Source organism: Sturnira hondurensis, unplaced genomic scaffold, assembly GCF_014824575.4.
Source record: "Sturnira hondurensis isolate 20B ecotype Veracruz unplaced genomic scaffold, ASM1482457v3 Scaffold0004474, whole genome shotgun sequence".
Taxonomy (NCBI): domain Eukaryota; kingdom Metazoa; phylum Chordata; class Mammalia; order Chiroptera; family Phyllostomidae; genus Sturnira; species Sturnira hondurensis.
In genome coordinates this window covers 15078814-15100850 of record NW_028077105.1, presented here as the reverse complement: position 1 = coordinate 15100850, position 22037 = coordinate 15078814, and the positions used below count along the sequence as shown (strand labels likewise).

The 22037-nt window shown below is 35.6% G+C and overlaps 1 protein-coding gene and 1 pseudogene across 2 annotated transcripts in view; both read right to left on the bottom strand.

The window, feature by feature from the left end:
- TBC1D32 (TBC1 domain family member 32) overlaps positions 1-22037 on the bottom strand; it is a 181799-nt gene that overhangs the window by 111896 nt on the left and 47866 nt on the right. For both annotated transcript variants that reach the window (XM_037045843.1, XM_037045842.1), the window contains exons 15-21: positions 20483-20625; positions 16384-16511; positions 13499-13700; positions 12564-12646; positions 8539-8677; positions 4945-5032; positions 2739-2857 (exon numbers count right to left, since the gene is read on the bottom strand). In XM_037045843.1, coding sequence (XP_036901738.1) covers positions 2739-2857; positions 4945-5032; positions 8539-8677; positions 12564-12646; positions 13499-13700; positions 16384-16511; positions 20483-20625 — 902 coding nt within the window. The remainder of the gene's footprint in view (positions 1-2738; positions 2858-4944; positions 5033-8538; positions 8678-12563; positions 12647-13498; positions 13701-16383; positions 16512-20482; positions 20626-22037) is intronic.
- Positions 305-1166, bottom strand: LOC118986743 (40S ribosomal protein SA-like; annotated as a pseudogene).

The window sequence follows — 22037 nt, the reverse complement described above, 5'->3', positions numbered from 1 at the left end:
ATTCAAGATTCTTAGTGTATAGTCCCAGAAGTAGAATCGCTGCATTGCAAGGCAGTTCCATTTTAATTTTTTTGAGGAAATTCATACTGTTTTCCACAGCAGCTGCACTAGTCTACATTCCCACCAACAATACATTAGGGTTCTCTTTTCTCCACAATCTTGCCAGCACTTGTTGTAAGTTGAATTGTTAATGATGGCCATTCTGACCAGTATGAAGTGATATCTCACTGCTGTTTTAGTTTGCATCTCTGCAATGGCTAATGATGATGAAAATTCCCAGTCTAAGAGTTTGTAAAAGAACAGCTTAAGACCACTCAGTGGTTGTTCCTACCCACTCAGTGGCCTGTGCAGTGTGGGCTGCAAACCCATCTTCAGCAGCAGCTGAGTCTTCAGTAGGAAACTGCGGAATAGGCACAGAGGACACCTGTGCCTTCAGACCAGTCTGTGACCTCAGGCTGGGCAGCAGTGAACTTGGGAGCCAGAACAGACCATGCACCCTGAAATTCTTACTTAGTCATGGCCTTTTTAGCAGAGGCCTGCTCTTCCTTCTCAATCTCTTCAGGATCTCTGTAGAAGTAGAGATCAGGCAGGAACTCCCATGGGTGTTCATGAGAGATTGTGCTACACATGTGCAGTACTTCCAGGGGCCAGCATGCACCACATCAGACCCACTGAGCAGCACCCCTGTGGTTGCCAGGGTTGACAATGTCCACAAAGTGCAGAGGAGAGCCTGTGTGACACAGAGCAACGGTGGTCAGGTGGACATAAGGCGCCTCTGTGAGAGGCTGGTGGTCAGCCCTGGGATCAATAACACCCAGAAGTCGGCTCCCAGAAGGCTGCCTGCCCAGGTTTGGTTAGTGAGGGTTCCAGGAGTGAAGTGCGGATGATGGGGTGACTGCAGTGGCAGCAGCAAGCTTCAGCACAGCTCCCTGCAGGAGGGGACATTGACGGCAGGGGGTTTCAGTGGCAACAACTGCACAAACTGCAGGCAGAAGCTCCTCCCGAGTCCTCTTCAGATTTAGGGTGCAGATGCCGCCATTTTTCCTTCTGTACCTGTGCCACTTGACTCGGAAGTCAGTGTCGGTGCCACCTCAGTGGGTTCCTGCTGGGAGGAATTTGAAGACATCCCTCTGCTTCACTTGCAGGACATCAAGGTCTCTGGACATTGAGACAGTTTCTGTTTAAGTCATGTGGAAACCGAGAACAATGCCACACGGTTCCCTCTCTGGGGAGTGCAGAAAGGCTCTTTGTGGGAAGGTTTTTGATAATGAATTAAATTTCTTTAACCAATACATAGTAATTAAGATTTTATATTTTATATTAGGTCAATTGTGGTAAGTATATATTTTTAAAGATTTTATTTACTTATTTTTAGACAGAAGGGAAGGCAGGGAAAAAGTGAGGAAGAGAAACATCAATGTGTGGTTGCCTCTTGCACACCAGGCCTGGGGACCTGGCCCACAACCCAGGCATGTGTCCTGACTGGGAATCAAACCAGCAACCATTTGGTTCCCAGGCCAGTGCTCAATCCACTCAGCCATACAGCCAGAGTGGTAAGTGTATTTTTTAATCCTCACCCACAGATACATTTCTTGATTTGAGAGAGAGAGAAAGAGAGAGGGAAACATCAATGTGAAAAAGAAACATCAATCAGTTGCCTCCTATACGGACCCTGACTGGGTATCTAACCCACAACCTACGTATATGCTCTGAGCAGAAATGGAACCCACAACCTTTTTGATGTATGGGATGAAGCTCCAAACAACTGAGCGACCCAGCCAGGATAGTAAGCACAGTTCTTAAGAAGTCTGCCAATTTTATTAGCTGTTGAATTCATGGCATAAAGCCAATCGTAATATCCCCTTAATGTTCTTTAATACCTACGGGGATTTTCAGTAGAGCACCAATACTCGCCCTTGAGCAAGTATCTGTTACATCTGGAATGTCAAGCAGTATCATTCTTTTCATCTGTATTGACTCCCCTCCATTTTTTGTCTATTTTTGTTATTCACAAAAAACAACTGATTTTAAGTTATTTTTCCTGAGTTTGTGTTTTTCCCAGGAGGAAACTAGTTTACAATGACAGAAAGCATGCTTCTATTCTGTGTTTTAATTTTGATAATTTTGTGATACCACTTGAATGAAAATTCTCCAGGCTACCGTAAAGTCAAAGCCAGGAATCATCATTTCTTTTAAGTAAAATTTGGAGAACATGTTAAGTATGTAAAAGCCACTGAATTATAACAGAACATTGTGTGAGTGCTTAAGAGTTTATTTGTTTCTTTGTTCGTTTTGCCACATTACTCTGAATGATGGCATCTTCTCTCTGCCTATACCTTCTTCAAATACTCCTAAAAATTTTCTATTATATTTGAGCTCAGTAGCCAAAAGATTCCTCACTTGTTTTATTTTGATTGGTTGTTTTTTGTTTCAGGTATTTTGCGTGTTGCTTATTGTGTGACATGTCTTGATGACTACTACTCTTTATTAAAAAAGAAAATTTATAATAAAATATTATGCAAAAATAACATCCTTCCAGACATGACACCCAGAGAACCCTAGTATTTCTACCATTCATTAAATTTATTGTGAATTTTTTAAATTTGGAAATGAAAAAGAGGAAAGAAAAACATTAGAAAAGTCTGCTGCCTGTAACTGAATAAAGTCTGGACAAATTAATTTCTAACACAGACACTTAAAGCCTGCATTTTTATTAGATAAACCCAAGCATTCCTTACCTTTTGACAGCTCTGGTCAATAGGACCCACTGGGGTAGCTCTGGGATGGGTCACTCTAACATCGTCCCTTCCACACTCCAGATTGGCCCACAACTCAGTCACGAGTGCATTAACAAACCCTAAAAAAGATGATTTTGTATCATATTTATAGTATACTATTTCATTGGATTATGTAGGAAAGATACAATTATCCCTCAGACAAAACTGGTCCAAGCTGACCAGACACATAATTACCTCCAAACTTGGTAGAAATTATATTTGCTATAGCTAATATACTTTTATACCTCATTATCGTAATACTGTATACTGATAAAATTCTGAATTATTTTCCTTTGAGATGAATTTTGAGTCCCAGATTTTATCCTCTGGACAATAACTTTTCTGAGCATGTTTTTTTAAAAACAATAAGGCTTATACTTGACTCTCTAAATGAGCCAACAATGAAAGGCAGACTGACAGTGGGGTGTGTGTGTGCGGAAGAAGGTATTAAGGGGCAGGGTAGACATCTGAATAGTGTAGGTTCCCTTATTGCAAGTGTTTTTTGTAATTCCATTATAATAGTTCTCCATTTCACATGTTTGGCTCAGTACCATCTTTAAATTCTTATGAGTCTAAATGACTCACATATCTAAACGAAAGTGATTATTAAGCATGATTATTAAGTGCCTGTATGAAGAATCATATCATATGAGAACATGTAAAACAGAACATCTAGCCCTGGCTGGTGTAGCTCAGTGAATTGAGTGCGGGCCTGCAAACCACACGATCTCGGTTTGATTCCCAGTCAGGGCACATGCCTGGGTTGCAGGCCAGTTCCCAGGAGGGGACTCACAAGAGGCAAACATACATTGATATTTCTCTCCTTCCCTTCCTCTCTAAAGATAAATAAATAAAATACTTTAAAAAAAGAACATCTAATCATCAAATCAGTAATTTTATAATAAAAATATCTGAGTAGAAAGCACCCTCTAGATACAAAAAGAAGAAAATGCTCTGAAATTTCGATGACCAGGGTTCAAACTACAAACCTGACAGTTTACTGGTGCACGTCTTTAGAAAACTCCCTACACTTCCCAGAGCAACAATTCCCCCATTTGAAAACTGAAATCATGCTACATTCCAGGGTTGCTACGAGGTATAAATAGGATCTTATCTGCAGAGTTCCTAACACCATACCTAAGACACCACAGGGTGTCTATCATATCTAAGAACTCAAAGGGTGTTAATCTTTCTTTCTTTGCCCTATGAAAAATTGCATCTAACTTTCTCATGAAACATTTGGTATTATGAGGTTCAGAAGTTTAATAACTTGACCAACAGGGAAATCTGAGATAAATCCAAATGCTTTCATCCATGTGCCCTGACTACTGAATAAACTGGATTGGATTCTAAGTCAAAAAAAAAAAAAGTGGTTCAGTTTAGGACAATTCTGCCAGAAAACATTGTTTCATCATACAAGTATCCCAAATTAGTTCATCCAAAAATACTCAAAATATGCTATAGGAAAATACTTTTATTTAAAAAGAGACTCAATAGTGATCACTTATGTTATGATTCATTCACTCTAACACATGAAAAATATAATCATAGCATCTCTATTAGAGATTATATCTTGTCTCCAGTTCAGGGATCAGATAATTTTAACATGTGATATCTTAAATTCCCAGCATTTGAACTACTTAGAAATCCAATCCACAGTGAATGACACATGCTGACTACAAACTACAAAGACAATGGTAAAAAGTTAAGTGGCAAGAGGGAAGCTTTCAAGAAAGAAAGAGAAGAAAGGGAGTAAGAAAATGATACATGTAAAAACTATTATGATTATAAATTTTGATGCATACACAAGCCACTGAAACTGAGCATTCAGAAATTTTAGATGCAACTGTACCAAGAGAGAGGATGATACCCTTTCAATTTATAAGATGAGGGCAACTTCTTAAAGCATCAAGTATTTCTCAGTTTAGTTCACTATGTGCCATTATTCTGATTAGATATAATTTACAGGAAAAGAAGATTCCCAGTGGAATTTCATGGACAACAAGAGAAAAATAGGAAGCCCTGTAACTTACTCTTACCCAAGGCCTAACTTGGGAAAAATAACTTTAGAGTAATATCCTGATACTTGACCATGCCAATTAAATTTTTCATTGGATTGCTCATTTCATTTCAATAATTATAATTCTCAATGAAAGGAAAAACTTACCTGACCTTTGCAGGGCTATGGCACCTGCTGCCGTTGAGGCTACTTGTGTAACCAAAACCCCACAGTCGAACTTTTTATGCCTGCTAACCTAAAAACATAAATCAGGAACAACAGTGAGACACAGCTAAACACAGCGTGCTCATGTTTTACTTACATTTACATGGAGAGTTACTGATTTTTAAAATTAGAACACTAGATATCATTTCAAGTAAAGTAAAGTTAACAAGAAAGGCAAAAACAAACTCAGAAATTATAACAATTAATGAGTTAACACTAATGTACTATTTTTGACAATTTTATTTCAGAACTAGGTTCTGGTCCCAGTATGGGAACTGAGTAACTTTTCAACCTTGAACAAGTCACTTCCCTCTTTGAGCCTCAGTCTCTTCATACACAAAAGAAGGGACTTTGACCAGATGTCAAGTAGATTCCTTCCAACTCTAAATTCCATTATCTTACTGTTTAATTCTTCAGGTTGGCTCTTCAATTATAAATTTCCTCATTAATAAATTTGTATTGGCTGCCAGTTTTTTAAAGCTGTTTGATTACTTAAGAGTAATCAAACATCTTTAAAAAGTACAGTGGTCTCTTCTTAAAAATGACAATTATTTTTACAGGCAATGTGTTTTTTCCCCAAGGAAGGAAATTTTATACATAAAATATACACTAACAAAGAATGTTCATCATTAATATATAGGTTTCTAAACAGTGTTATAGAATACCTGAAATAATTTGATATTTCACAAAGAGATTACACATACATGCATGGTAAAAAGTACGCAAGTGAGTATCTCCCTTAGCAGAAATCAGAATAAGGAAATAACAAAGTCCTTCTTAGACTTTGGCTAAGATCAGATTGGCTACCATTTCTAACTTACAGTGTTTTCACCGTATCATTAATAGAATCTGTTTTAATCAAAAATTTAAAATGTAAACTGTATATTCAGTTTTAAGGACAAAGAAAAAAAGAGAGAGAAATTGAAAGGCCATAGGAAACAAATAGGTTAATGTCTTCATTTCTCCTATGCTTTTTTCATTTGCCCTCCTTCATTTTATTACTCATATTTTCTATTTTCTTTAATTTGCCATCCATTACTTCTGCAGTTAGATAACAGAGAGGTAAACAAAATAAATGAACATTCGTTCACACCTGCTTTCCTCCAGCATAACTGCAAAAACACTTTACTCAACTCCCCTCACTGACCCTGCTGATTCAGACATAAGTGGCCTTGGAACTTCCCAGATTCACAATAAGTACTGGAGAGATAAGGCAGAAAAAGAAAATACAGAGGAGTTAGAGATGCTTTGCTGAACGAGACTCAGATTTGGAGAACACCGTAACATGAAATCTAAGTACTAGTCTTACTCCGTCAGTTACTAGAGCATAAGCACATCATTTAACCAGCCTGGGTCTCTACTTTCTCTTCAGCAAAATTAAGGATATGGCCTAATTGCTTCCTTACGTGGTAAGCAAATATCTGAATTTTAACAAAATGTTGTGAATAGCATAAAGCACCACTAAAGTATTATAATAACTTATAAGGTTGTAAGTTTCTGAGGTCTAGGAAACGGTATCTTCTATTTTAACCACCAGGGTGGTACAAAGGAAGACAAGATAGTCCTAAAATTTACAAGTGTAAAAAATGACACCTAGTCACAGGTGCATGATCACAAGAGTAAAAGCTGTCTACATGGTTTCATGTATCTGAAGGATAAAGAAAAATGCCTTGAAACTGCTTGAACGTTTTTAAAAATGTAAAAACAAAATGAAAATTCAAATGGTTAACTAGTACACAGATTCTAACTCACCAGCAGAGAAATTCAAATCGAAACAACTCAATTTCCTCCCACCTCCTCTCTGGTTACTGTCAGATTGTTCTTAATGGGGGGGAAGGTGGGAGGGAGGGGCTTCAGAAACAACTATAAAGGACACACAGACAAAACCAAGGGGGGATGCAAGCAGGGGAGGGAGGTGGGGATGGTTGGGGTGCGGGGGAGTGGTGGGGGGTAAATGCAGACAACTGTACTTGAACAACAATATTTTTTTTAAAAAAGACACTCTCCACCATCCACTTTAATAAATTATTTTACACTAAGAATGCATAAAATAAGTATCTCTTAAAAACATCAGTTTTGTTTTAATGGAATTTTTTTGATTGAATAAAAATGTGTTTCTTCTCAAAAAAAAAAGAAAAACAACACAATTTCATTTATATAAACTTAAAAAGGCCAAAAAAGCTTCTATGTTTGATATAGTCTGAATGTCACCTCAAAATTCATGTTAAAATCCTAACCCCCAAAGTAACAGTAGTAAATGGGGCCTTTAAGAGGTGATTAGGTTCTGAAGGGGGCCTGTCCTCACGAATAGGGTCAGTGCTCTTAGGGAAAAGATCCCAGGGAGCTCCCTAGCTCCTGCTACGTGAAGATGCAGTAAGTAAGTCTGTGAGCCAGAAGAGGGCCTTCACCTGGCCATGCTGGCATGCAGACACTGGACTTCTAGCTTCTGGAACCGCGAGCAATAAATGTCTGTTATTTATAAGCCTCCCAGTCTGTGGTATTGTGTAACAGCAGCCCAAATGGACTAAGACAATATTACATAAGTATACATATCCAAGGCTATTACACACACTAATCGGAACAGAAGCCTGGGGTAGGAGAATGCAGGCACAGCGAAATGGAACTGTCGATGAGGAATGACAGGAGAATACAACTAATCAAAAGAGAAATCTTCCATGGACAGATGTGGATGTCATGCCATGAAATGCGACATGTAAATAACTAAAATTCTCTACACTTGGGGTCCATTTAAACAAATAGAAACTTGCCTGCACATAACAAAGCTAATATCATAAACCCATGAACAAATGTCCACACGTTTTATTTATAAGGAGATTATCAGGGCCCTCCCTCAGGAACTACTTATTCTTCATAGGCAAAAGCAACCCTAAAAAGTTAATTATTTGTTAGAGGCTTAAACAAAAGTAGGAAATTGGAATTGGTGACTAAAAAAGAACAAATACAATGATACTTATAATCAGGCAACCTAATAACATAAAAACAGCTTCCAGAAACAGAGAAAAGCATACCTGTGACCCCAAAAACCTCAGAAGTCTTGGATATTCACTTTGACAGCAAAAAGCTGAATACGCCTTTATGACCCCTATCTGAGAAAAGGCTACATTCTATTGTAAATTTTATTTAATGGTACCAATAATAAAATCCCTCTACTAATATTTGTTTCTTTTAAAATGGGAGCCCCACACTCTGATCGACACCTACATTTAACCCCAAATGTTTTTTCTAGTGAGTTCCAGCTCGTTTTAGTATATTTAGATGTTTGATGTCACATTTATAAAACACCCGGATAATTAACTGAACTTTCAGTTGCACTGGATGTTTGTCACCTGGTAGACACGGCCACAGATTCCATATCGACGCCTTAAAAAAACCAAGTTAAACCTTACAACGCTGTAGAGCTTTTTATTTAACTCAGGTTTGATAACCTCTTCACGCACATAAGACAGGACGATGTTCTTAATGGCTTTTAAACCAAAAAAAAAATTCCTTCTGCCTGTGGCAGATGGCAATTCATACCTGTAATTTTTTTGCATATCGGTTGAACATAAATGTCACACATTCATTGATGGCATCTGTTCTTTGAAGAAGTAGTAGTCCTTTAGGGGTGGCAGCAAAATTGAGTAAACCATCTAATAAATTCTCTTCCCAAGCCATACTGAGACAGATAAAGAGAAGGTATAAGTTTCTTTATGACACTCAAACTGAAAAAGAAAATGTATTAGCTTCATACTGTTGGTAATTATATTTATAGAGTACACAGTGGTTACAAAATACCCAATAAATGTTTTAAAATATGATAAAAAGCAGTTTCCTTAACACTGAGTTCTTCTTTCTTACATCTTCTATCCCAATAATTTTCCTTCACTGACTGAATCAAATGTTCACTGCATGTCAGCGTTTTTATTATATGAAGGTTCTCCTATGCACACTTAAATTCATCCTATCTTCCTACCATAGTTTTGTTGTTCTGGGTTCTCTAGTCCAAACTCTCCATTATTTTGAAACTTACTTTCTTTTTATTATACAGTATCTGCCTTCTGACTTTCCAAAGCATATCAGGCATATTACCTTTATCTTCACAGGTTTTTAATTACACTTTTGGAGAATGACTTTTTTCTCAGAACACTTCTAAAAGGAAGACTAGTAACATTCTCAAAAAAAAAAAAACTGAGACAGTCACAAGACACACAGTGAATCAAGGAGAGTCAGAGCTAGAAGTTTGGAAATAATGGGAGGGGATATGAGAATTGCATGCTAAAGTACCAGAAGTAAGAGAAAACATACTCTCTACTAGATATTTCTAGTTGTCTAGAAAGAAACTATGTATATTAAAATAGGTCCAAATCCAGTGTCTATATGTACAGTAAAACTGAGTATGTAAAAACGGTGCCTTTCCATTCTCCTCCTAGGAAGTTTCAGAGCCTATTTTGGAACTGATTTCAGAAAGATCTGAAATCCATTTCTGATAAAAAAATTAGCACATGTTTTGATGTATATCCTTCTGTGGTAATACCATAGCAATGGTCAGATCATAACCATGTGCAGTACAAAATAATTATCATCATGGACAAAGAGAACAGAAGCATAAAGAAGTGACATTAGTTCTGAGGCAAATGCAGGCAGTGGAAGCCACACTTGGTTCCAATAGAACACACAGCACTAAACAAGTTACATATGAGGCACAAAACCAGTAAAAGGCTCAAGACTAGAAAGACTAGTAAAATGATATATATTTGATTGAAATTAAAATTAATATATAATTAATTTGCATATTTTAAAACATAACTATATACACAAACTATAAATACATGTTTTATATATGCAGAAGTGAAATATAATGTTAGATTTATTTTTAAACATTAAAAATCTTCAGGATAAACAAAAAAAACATAGCCATGTAAAAAGCAGATAGGATAAACTCTAGGCCATGGTCAAGGAATGAATTACTGAATTGAACTGTAAGTAGATAAGAAATGTTTTAGAAAAAAGAAGAGATACAGAACATGGACTGAAAAGGTCTCAATATACATCTAATAAAAGCTCTAAGAGAAGAAAATAGAAAGAGTATTTGAAAAGTAAATAAGAATTTTCTACACTTGAAGAAAGACACCAGTTTCTAGATCAAAATAACATTCAAAGTACTAAGGAGGATAAACTTAAATCACAAAAAAACTAAACATCCAAAGAGGAAATTATAAGTCATGAAAGAGAAAAGATATGATGTATAATAGAAAAGCAATTGCACTAACAAATGTATCAATTACTACTTATTCCAGAAGATAACAGAGTAATTACATGGCAATAACACTGACACATTTATTACTAGCTACTTACTCTAGAAGACAGTGGAGTAACAGCATCAAACACTAATGAGAAATAATTATCTATGAAAACTTTTACACCTAGAAAAACCACGATTTAACAGAGCAGATGAGGCTGGGGAGGAGCATTGGTGCTGTGTGTTGACATCAGACTCGCCTAATTAACCGGCCCAGACTGCTCTACCAAACTACAAAGGAAGAAACAATGCCCATCTCATCCTAACAATTCAGTAAACACAAAAGAGCAAAAGATACTCTAATCTTTCTAAAAGGTAATTTCATTTTGATGGCAAAAATGATCAACATTTTGGCTATCATTAAAAACTCTATTAAATCTTCTGGTTTGACGTCACTAACATCAGATACTGGGAGAGCCTCATTTCCCTCTGACATCCAGCTTCCACATGGAGCACAGTCCCCTGCTTATTAGCTCTGCTTGCCTTTCCCCATTAATCACTCATTCCCCGCCATGAAGGAAGGGGTTCGAGAGTTGGAGGCTGACCTACCCATGCTGGCTCAGTGCCTCTCCCCCATCCACCTCCTCTTTGTGACCCAGTTACCTGCAGGAAGCACACATTCTGCTCTGTTCTACTCCGTAGTTAAGTTTGACCTTCGCAAGCATGGCCTTGGAGGGGATCCTACGCCTGTCCACTACTGACTGTGACAGAGGGCAAATCCGTCTTGAGATCAATTTTTAGGGCACATATGTTATTCGGTGTTTTGATCTGCTTGACTTTTGGTTTATTAATTGGTTCCCAAGTCAGGACAAAAGGGGCAGTGTATAACTTATTTACACCCTCAGACGCTAACATCAAAAATACAAAAATATTAGTGACAGTAAAATGAGTTAAGTACATTAATCATGTTCCCTCTTATTCTAGCTTGCTGAACACACCATTTATTCCACAAAGAACAATGTTCCTCCATTAGACAGTTAATATCCATTATTCTTTTTTACTTACTTTATCGACAACTTCTGGGAAGATTTCTCCTATAAGTTCACACTCAATGGACCTTGCATGACCCCTACCGTATAAATTTAGCATACTGTATTGCTACCTGCTATTTATTTATTGGTAGTCTACACTAGATGATAAGCTCTCTGAAGTATATAGGTATTCTGAGAATACCTAGGTACTCAGCAAAAAACTTGGTCCAATAAATAACCAAATAAATGAGTACAAAATGAATCATGCATAAAATTGAAAAATCACAGGGTTCCAAAAAAATCTGAAATTTACCATAAAAACGAACTGCAGAAATGTTTTTCTCATGCCCTCATCAAAGAAAAATAAAATGCCAGTTGATTTAAGTCCATGACAACTATATCATAAAAAAGTTAATTCCCCCCAAATTAGCTATAATTATTTGTTGAACTATGACACTGTTAAAAAATGAAAAAGACTTTCTGTGTGACTGCTTGGTTTCTTTTAGTTAAGCTTTGCCTACCTAAAAAGAAATGTTAGTTCTGGATTTCTCTTAAGAGTATTCCTTAACATTTTTTTCTTTAGCTATGATCTTCTTAAACTATGCCAGCACTCAATTAAGAAGAGAATCCTGGAATACATGTTACCACATCTTAATTTTAAATGTGTATATGTATGTGTGTGTGTGTATATATATATATATACAGTATATGTGTGTGTATATATATATATATACACACACACATACATATACACACACATATATACACACACATATACACATATATATACCCCCTTTAATATGATTTTCTAACCTATTGGTATCTGTGAAGAAACATGGAGACTTCCAAATTAAATTAAGAATGAGTATAAATACTGATTTAAATAATTTCTCCTCCAAAGTCTTATTAAAATGCATTCTCACACGTTTGGAAAATAGTAAATAGGGTTCTTTGGCATTTCATAACATTTTTCTCCTACTGAACTCCTTAGTTAGGTTTCCAATTTTAGTATTTGATAATTCCCCAAATTTTCTGGAAATAATATAACATGTCAAGTTTCCTAACCCAGAATGTAAATATACAATAAAGCATCAGAATAAGTATTGCTAGATTTTTTTAAGTCACAAGTAATATATGATCTCTAAACTTCCTCCCAGGTATAATTTTCTTTATCCTATACTACAGTTACCTTCCTATAAAATGTTTTTGCCATAGTAGTCTATTGCACTCTCATTTTAAAGTTATTTCAGCAAACATATATTAAAAAGATGAATTTAATCAATTATACTTACATGTTTTGGGATTCCTGGCTTATCGAAGAAACAGAATCTGAATCCTCTACTGGAGTAGGAATTCTGTCTGATAACAAACTTGTCTAAAATATAATAGATTAATTTGCAAATTTTTTACTCATAGAATTACCCATAGATCTCATTTTTAAATTTTTTTGATCTACATTTTTATTTGCTACATTTTTATATTTGATCCTTAAGGTAATTAAAATTAAATTACCTTCAAAAGTTAAATTTGGTTGTTAATTAAATATCATGTAAAGTGTTTCATAAATAAAGCATAGCAATGGGGAAGAAGTTCATTGATATATATACTACATTTAACTATTGCTACATTATGATCTATAGTGTTCTAAGAAAAATCCAGCCATCTGTGAAAGTTACTCAGCAATAACTTCCAAATAGGAATGTCAGTCTCTGCAAAGATAATTTATCTAAGCCTCCTCTACCAGAAGACAGACTTCGTAGTACACAATTAGACCCTAAAACTGCGTCCTATAAAGAGAAGGCACTACAGTCATCCTGTTCCAAACTAAAAAGCACTATGTCCTCTAGAGTATTATGATGCTAAAGAAATCATATTTGGTCCTGACGGCTGTGGCATAGTTGGTTGGGCGTCATTCTGCAAAGCAAAAAAGGTTCAATTCCTGGTCAGGACACACGCCCTGGTTGTGGGTTTCATCCCCAGGCAGGGCATGTACAAGAGTCAACCAATCTGTGTTTCTCTCTCACATCAATGTTTCTCTCTCTCACTGATATTTCTTTCTCCCTCCCTTTCCCCTCTCTCTCTAAAAAATAAATAAATAAAATCTTTGACAAAAAAGAATATGTTATTTGCCTCAGTAAAATATTCTAACTGAAGCATGACACTACAATAGTGATTATATTTGAAACGCAGATTTGCATGGAGGAAAAAATTACTTTAAAATACTTACCTTCTTCCATGCCTTTGCTAGAGATTCATGTAAACTATAAGGGATTAACACTTGCAAGCCTTCACATGTACCATATATCTGGCAACACGTGGCAATAAAAGCTCCTTTCACCATGGGCAACATTTCTGATCCAGAAAAAATAGAAATATCTTCATCAAGAAGTTTTTTCAAAAACTGGGCTATTATGTGAGCACCTGTAGAACTAAAGATTATACGGAAGGGTGATTCCAAGGTTATAAATCATGACTTTGTAAAGCACTACCAAAAATTCCACAAATTCCTCATTTGCTTGGCTTTTAGTTTTCCTCTAGCTTCTCTCTGACATATCAATATTCTGGTTTCCAACCATGTGCAGATGTCTAATAATGAGAGCATTTTCAACAGAACAGAGGAAAAAAAGATAGAAAAAGCAACAAAACTATGCACTTAAATGTTATTCTATATTCACTTAATTCTATTGTGAAAACATAATCCTGAGTTCTCCATTCCTAGTACTTGTTACACATTCCCCAACCATTAACAGCACTTAGATCCCCATCTCAGAGGCTGAGACATTTTAATAGCAATGATAGTGGCAGATAAGGAAGAACACAGTAAATGTTCATAATGTCCCAAGGACTGTTCTAAGTATTTTAAATGTATTAACCCTTGCAATAATGCTATGGAATAGGTTTATTACTCTTCAATTTTTACAGATAAGAAAATACAGTTAATGCTCACAAAAGTTAAGCAACCTGAATAATATATCATAGCTGGCAAGAGGTAGAGCCAAGCAAGACTCAACAAACTCAGGCTGTCTGGCCCCAGAGCAGCACACTTTCAATTACTTTTTGGATTTAACAGCAAATAAACAAAAACAGAAGGCAGTACATGGAACGTACCCCTCATCCATCTTCAATAGTAATAATATTTGCCAGTCTTGTTTTTTCTTTTCCCTGACCCCTCCTCACCCCGACTCTGCTGAGACCATATGATAAATCCTAGATATCATGTCATATTACCCAGCACACATCTCTAACTGATAAAGTTTCTATTTTACATGCTAATACCCCCACTCCCCCAAAACAATAATTTCTTAATATTATCTGGTAGTTAGCCCATATCAAAATTCTCATTTGCCTTAAGACTTTCTTTTTATAACAAGTTTGTTTAAAACAGAATTCAAGGAAGTTGCATTGAATGACTTAGGTTATTATGGTTATTTAGGACCCCTCTTTTTTGCCCCATGCTATTGATATTTTGGAGAAACAAAGTCGTTTTCTGTGCTCATTCTTTATTTGGATAATTGCATCACCATGATGTCATTTGAAGTGTTCCTCTAGTTTTCCATAGTTCCTACAAAGTCAAAGTTACATCTAGAGGCTTAACTAGATTTAAGTTCAATTTCTTTTATGTGTCCACATACATCTGCTTCCAACTGCTCCTGGGAAGCCAGTAAAATGAAAGTGCAATTATACAAAAAGGGGGAAAATCCCTGAATGGTGGCAAGAATGAAAAGAAAGTTTTTTGTTTGTTTGTTTGTTTGATCAGCAAGTACAGTGGGGCCCATGTGACCACAAGTCTGTGATCTACCACTGCCTGGCACTCTTTTATCCTAGGGCAGAACTCGGAACAAGTGTCTACAGTGAGTGAAGGCTTCTCCAGAGACAGAAGTCAGCACCCAAGATAAAAGCCACCTCTATTTTGGCATCTGGAATGTCCTTGAAAACTAGCAATTCACTTATTTTCAGAAAAAATCTTCCCATCAACTCACCGCACTGGCCCAAACAAAGCTACCAATCAGAATCTTGTAGAGGAAAGATGCAGCTCTATCTTCACCTTATAAAAAAAAAGCCTCTTCACTTTATAAAGAATAAGTGGAGGATCCTCATATACATCTATTTGGCCTTAAATATGGACAGAACAAGCAATGTGAAAACACCAAATACCACAGAAAAGCTGATCCCAGAGGAAAGAAGATAACTCTAGGAGAAGACACCACAGTTACCTACCGGGTTCAAAGAGATCTGCAAAGATAGCACAGCCATTAAGCAAAACAGATGACCAGGGTAGCAGATTAGAAATGACAGATTAGCCCTGGCTGCTGTAGCTCAAGTGGATTGAGCACAGGCCTGAGAACCAGAGGATCGCGGTTCCCTGCAGGCCAACTCCCAGCAGGGGATGCACAAAAGGCAACCATACATTGATGTTTCTCTCCCTCTCCTCTTCCCCTCTAAAGGTAAATAGATAAATAAAATCTTTAAAAAAAGAGAGAAGTGACAGATTAAACCACATGCTTATCTCAGCATTCTCCCTGCAAGTTCCAGGAAAAAAATGGGCTCAAGATATAAAGAGATATCAACTCACAATGAAAAAAAGAAGAAATAAAAATGGCCAAAAGATGTCAGAGAGGAAACAAAAATGTTATGACTATGAATACATTTTTGACATGTCATTATAAGTACAAAAAAGTACAGAAGTATAGCCAAAACACTGTCATTTATTAAGCCAGGAGATGAAACTGAATGATGTACAGAGATGAGGAATTAGTTAGCTTTTCCTCTGTGCACCTTTGTGAGGTTTGACTTTAATTAATCATGTGTGGCTTTGGAAGTTTAAGAGAAAAGTCTAAGGGAGCAAAAATATCCCATCTAAAGTGAACCCTCCGATTCTCATTCCGAAATTACACATCAAGACCTGCTCTGCCTGCATAGCCCACAATCCTGGTTACTCCTTCAACTTTCGGAAGATGATCTCATGTTATTAGTGGCTCGTCAGGAAACCTAACTATACCTAGAATAGTTACCCATATTTCCATTAATATACAGTGTGACATTTTGGAAACTTTGAATCAGGTTAATAACATAGGTTAAAAACTCCACAAATTATTTAAAACAGACATGTACCTTTTTTCTTTGGAAGAGCTCATATTTTCTCCATAAAGAAGTAAGGTAAGGCCTTCTTCTACGGATGCAATTCTTGCCAGAACATCAGCTATATAAATTAAAGCTGTTTCAGAGCAACATGGAGCAGCCTGCGTAGTAAAAAGATAAAATCACATAATTGTATGACACGCTAACATATCTCAGACTAAAATTCAATGATGGGAATGCAATCTAACAAAGTTACACTACCACAGCAAAAAGAAAGTTGTAATTGTTTGGCCGTGAAATAACATGTCCGAATTAAAAGTGTCATTAGATAATATTTTCTTCCCAACATAGCTGTGGGGCAAACACAGACTTTTGACTCAGCTATTGTTTATTAAGACAGTTGAGAGAATTAACTGCTCCTATTACAATTTTACATAGGATTCTGATGGACGGTGCAGTAGCTCCTCTATTTTCATTTTGCCCTTTGCCTCCTATTCATTGGGTCCCTGACAGGCATACGTTGGAGATACTCAGGCTTAGTTACAGACCACAGCAATAAAACAGGTTGCAACCTTTTGGATGGCATGCGCAATAAATCTAAGCATAATAAATTTAGGATTGCCTGTACATGCAATCTAATTTTATTATACATGTTATTAACACACCACCATCCTTTCTAAGGAATACTGCCCTTTCCCACAACTGACTGGCCATGCACGAGCTGCGGGTCTGACTAAGGACAGCCAAATCATGGGCTGGCCAATTGCCAATGATGTCACCTAACGAGAAAACAGGCTAGACCGATCTTATTCCCTCATTTTTTATTTTCAAGGGAAGTACTAAAAATATCTTTGCCAGTGTATAGCCTATTAGTACAAAGCAAATACTAAAAACTAGAGAGTCATGTTAATGCTGGCACCTATCCAGGAGCCTAAGCCTACTAAATTTCCTATCCTTTCTGAGACCAACTGATTTACCTGTACCTGCATGGATGCCAATGCACATATTCTCTATAATAAACCCAAACATACACAGTGCAACCAATATACCTTAGTAATTCACTGGGTTAACTTAACTAATGAGTCAAATATATTCACCTGAGAATTCCTAATTATATTAGACTTATGTTAGTCCATTTCATACTCCATATCTTTCTCAAAACAACTTCCCTGCCTAGAATACTTTTCTTCTCTGATACAAACACAAAGTCTTTAAACTTCCTGTTCCTCATTTTCAATATTTTCTGTTTGTTAGTTTGCCTTTCCTATTAAAGTAGGCTCCTTAAAAGCAAAGAATATGTTTTAGCCATTTCCATATTTCAATAACACATCAAAGAGCCAATGATATCACAGTGGCCCAATGCATGATACTCAATGTCTAAGGTAAATACTGAGTGTCTGTTATGTGCCAGTGGGCTGTTCCTTACTCTCAACAATAATTCCAGCATAAGTACAACGACGGAACTACATAATATGGAAATGTAACAGCAGATCCGTGAGTAACCTTGTTTCATTACGATGTTGATAAGATGCTGTAGGAACTTAATTAACTCTTGTTTATGTCAATTATCTTATGATAAAATTGTTTTCCTTACATGTTATTTCTCTCAAAGTCACAGAACCTACCAACAAAATTAAGTGAGTACTTATTGTATAGAAAAAAATCACTTTACTGCTAGAATTGGAAAAACATTTCAGAAAAAACATAAGTCTATACTCTGAAGAGAGGAATTTTTATGTAAACCAAGTTTAAGACTTTCCAGGATGAAGGAAACACTGCGAACACAGGGAAATATCATAACCTTGTTTACAAAATGTAAATGATGTGTTATGACTGGGATATATAGGAAAGAAAATGGGTAGGTCTCAAGAAAATGGGAAGTATTGTAAATGTCTAGTTAAAAAGTTTGAAATTTATCTAGCAAGCAAGAGCAGAAAAGGGTTGTGGAAACCTTCACGGCAATACAGAAAATGGCCTAGAAAGGTAAAAGACTGAAAAATGTAAAAAAAATTATTTCAACATTCCAGTCAAGGAATTATCAGGGTTTAAACAAAGGTAGCAAAGTGAGGATTAAGAGAAATACATGGATTTTTAGAGATATATAGCAAAACAAACCTAGAGGCCTTAATTACAAATTGAATGAAAAGATTGAGAAAGGTGCCTAGATTTATAGTAGTCCTTCTCCCCACACAGGAAAATGGGAGCAAAGTTGAAGAAGTAGAGAACAGGCAGAAATATACTGTCTTGAAAATGTTGGGTTTTACTAGTCCATAGAATAACCAGAGATGGTGCTTAGCAGGCAGCTAAAGACAAATCTGGAGCCGAAGATTCAAAAATTTAGTAGTTAACTATACATCTAATCCACTGGACTAGAAAAGATCAACTGAGAAATTGTATGGAGAAAAGAGAATGAACCAGGTCCTGAATCACGGAAGACAGTCAAAACCTGGAAGGGAAGCACTCAGAGGTGAGAAAAAGAATGGTAAGAAAGGGAGGAAAAACATGGTCCATTTGTAACTAATTTTACATACCATAAGATGTTTAGGTGGAGGTTTATCTTTTAACCTATGGATATCCAATTACTCCAGCATCATTTGTAGAAAAGACTATCTTTTCTGCATTAATATTTTTTTGCATCTTCATTAAAAAAAGTAAGGATGGGTGTGCAAATAGAATGATTCTAGGTAAGCCAAGTTAACATAATTTCAGAAGCTGTCTAGCGTGTCAACAATCGGGTAAATAACAGTCTGAAAGTGGTCACTAGCTACACACTTAGGAAGTTACGGGCAACGGCAATCAAAGCTGCATCACTGATGTGAGGCAGGCAGGATCATAATGCAATGACTGGGAAAGTGACTGGAAAGAGAGGCAGCCAAGATCATGGCAGCCTTCCCTAATTAAAAGTTTATCATTAAAAAGATCAGATATTTAAAGGTAGCTAAATATGTGTATAATCAACAGTTTCTCTTTCCCAACTATAAGATAGACTCAAGACATATTTATAAGCAAAGGAAAGATGTCAAAAGAAAATAAAAATTAAAGGCATAAACAATATGGTATAAGATGTAAGAACACATTTCTCAGCTCTGGTGTGTGGTTAATATTTCACAATCCTGTTTATATTATGGCATTCATATACATATATACATATATACATATATGTGTGTGTATGTGTATATATATATATATATATATATATACTCAGATATATACATCTGTTAGGTATTCTATTTGTTTTCCTCTGTTTATTTTGTTTTCCCAAGGTTATTAATATCACTTTATCTCCCAGAATTCCATACTTTGCACAACAGTCATATAAATGCTTAGTGTTTTCTGAATGAGCAATGAATAATGAATACGTGGATTGATGGGAAGTCATCCAGGCCATTGAGGGGTAGGTGTAGGAGGGAGATGAAACCAGTAAAAACATTATTTAACGTAGACATGGAAAGGCAAAAATATTTAGCTTATTGACAAGTTTTAAGTCATTCTTGAGAAGCTTAGTCACAAAAATGGAGGAATATATTACAGCTAACAGTCTTAGCAGTGGTACCAACTCCGCCACCAGCTCAATATCCGACCTTTAACAACTTACTTCTTTGAGCCTCAGTTTTTAGAATTAAATTATATAATGTGATGAAATATATTGTGCAAACTGTAGACAGACATATAAATGTTCAGACCACAATGTTTATAAGCTTTTTCCCCTCAAGTAATACTAGTTATTCATATAAAACAAATCTGGCTCTTCAGAAAAATAATCACATTTCCAAAGGCTATAAAATCGCCATTAAAATAAAATGTTCACAAGATTTACTCTATTTGCAACACAAATAGCTTCTTAATAGGATAACTTTTCTTAGTTTTTACAATCAGCAGATCTAAGCCAAACTAGAAAAAATATTTTTAAGATGTTATTTTCTCCCACACTGTCATAACGAATAAATCAACTGACTGCATAAACTATAATTTAATAATAAGTAAAAATCCACATCAGCATAAAATACATTTATATGGAAAGATAGTATAATAAAATAATATTTCAAATATGTCCAATTTAGAAATAAAGTCCCACTGAATAGTCACTGAGTCCCAAATGGGAGACTTTTTCTCTTTAGTAAGTAAAACCAACCTTAGTTCCTTTCATTAAATTATGAATCGGCTGGAGAAGTGCCTCAACCACAGTGTGGTTATACAAGCATTCGATCGCACACTCCTTTTGATCGCAGAGTATCTGCAGAACTTCAGTCACAACACTTGCCGGAGAGTAATCCTCTGTAATGCAACAAGTATTCTTCTCATTAAACCTTTAGACGTTAAGTACTTAATATGTCTTTTATTGATGGGTTAGCTATTGCTGCTCCAGAAATTTCCACACAAGGTTAAATAGTTTAAAAATCACACAATTCGATGCCCAAAGAATGATGTATTACCAAAGTATAACCTAAAACTTAAGGAGATATTAGCTTGACATATCTTCAAGTTAATAAAAAGGAAATAAATGACAAATATGAATGCCAAAAGGCAACAATATAAGTTCATTCACTGTTTGACAACAAATTGTTGCTTGACAGTGAGGATAGGATTAGAAGCAAATTTACAGCTTATCTCCTCCTTTCATTACTATTACTATTATTATTATTTAATATTGAATTTATTCAGGTGTTGATTCTGGTAGAAAATTAGTCATTAAGACAAAATAATGGCCAAAAAGAAGGCAGAGGAGAGAAGAAACTTTATTTTAGATTAGTATATTTCTATACTACCAAGAAATCAATTAAATAAATGAGAATTTTTTAAAATTTCCTTTAAAATAAATAAAGATGAGTCATTGGTAGTTATATCCACAAAAATATTGACAATGGAATAAATATGGTATATATAAAATTAANCTTATCTCCTCCTGGCAAAGACTTTCATTACTATCACTATTATTATTATTTAATATTGAATTTATTCAGGTGTTGATTCTGGTAGAAAATTAGTCATTAAGACAAAATAATGGCCAAAAAGAAGGCAGAGGAGAGAAGAAACTTAATTTTAGATTAGTATATTTCTATACTACCAAGAAATCAATTAAATAAATGAGAATTTTTTTAAAATTTCCTTTAAAATAAATAAAGAAAAATACAAATACATATAACTGTAACATAAGGAATGGCCATTAAAATAAAAATATCTTTAGATTCATAAATTAATGCATTTTAGATTATTTGATCTAATATACTAATAAAACAGTGTTTTACATGAGAAAACTAAGAAACTAAAAGTTAGCAGTGTAAACTTACCCCAAAAAGATACAATACTAAAATAACACCAATATTCTAAATTTATAACATTTAAAACTCCATGAACACACTAAGACTTCAAGTCAATACCTGACAGAAAGTGGAAAAAGAAAGGTAAGTAACTTTTTTCAACCAACTCCAAATAAGACACCCTGTTTGCAATAAGAGATACTGATGAGCATATGACCATTCACTCATCTATCCAATTATCTACTATTTTTGAGTGCCTGCTATGTGCTAACACTGTGCTAAACACTGTAGACAGTAATGAGAAAGACAAAAAACATCCCACTAGATGGTAAACCAAGACATTAACAACCATTATAAAAAAGAAGAGACATTTTTATCACGAAGGAAGCACAGTGTGCTGTAGGGGCATCGACCAGGGGAACCTGACTT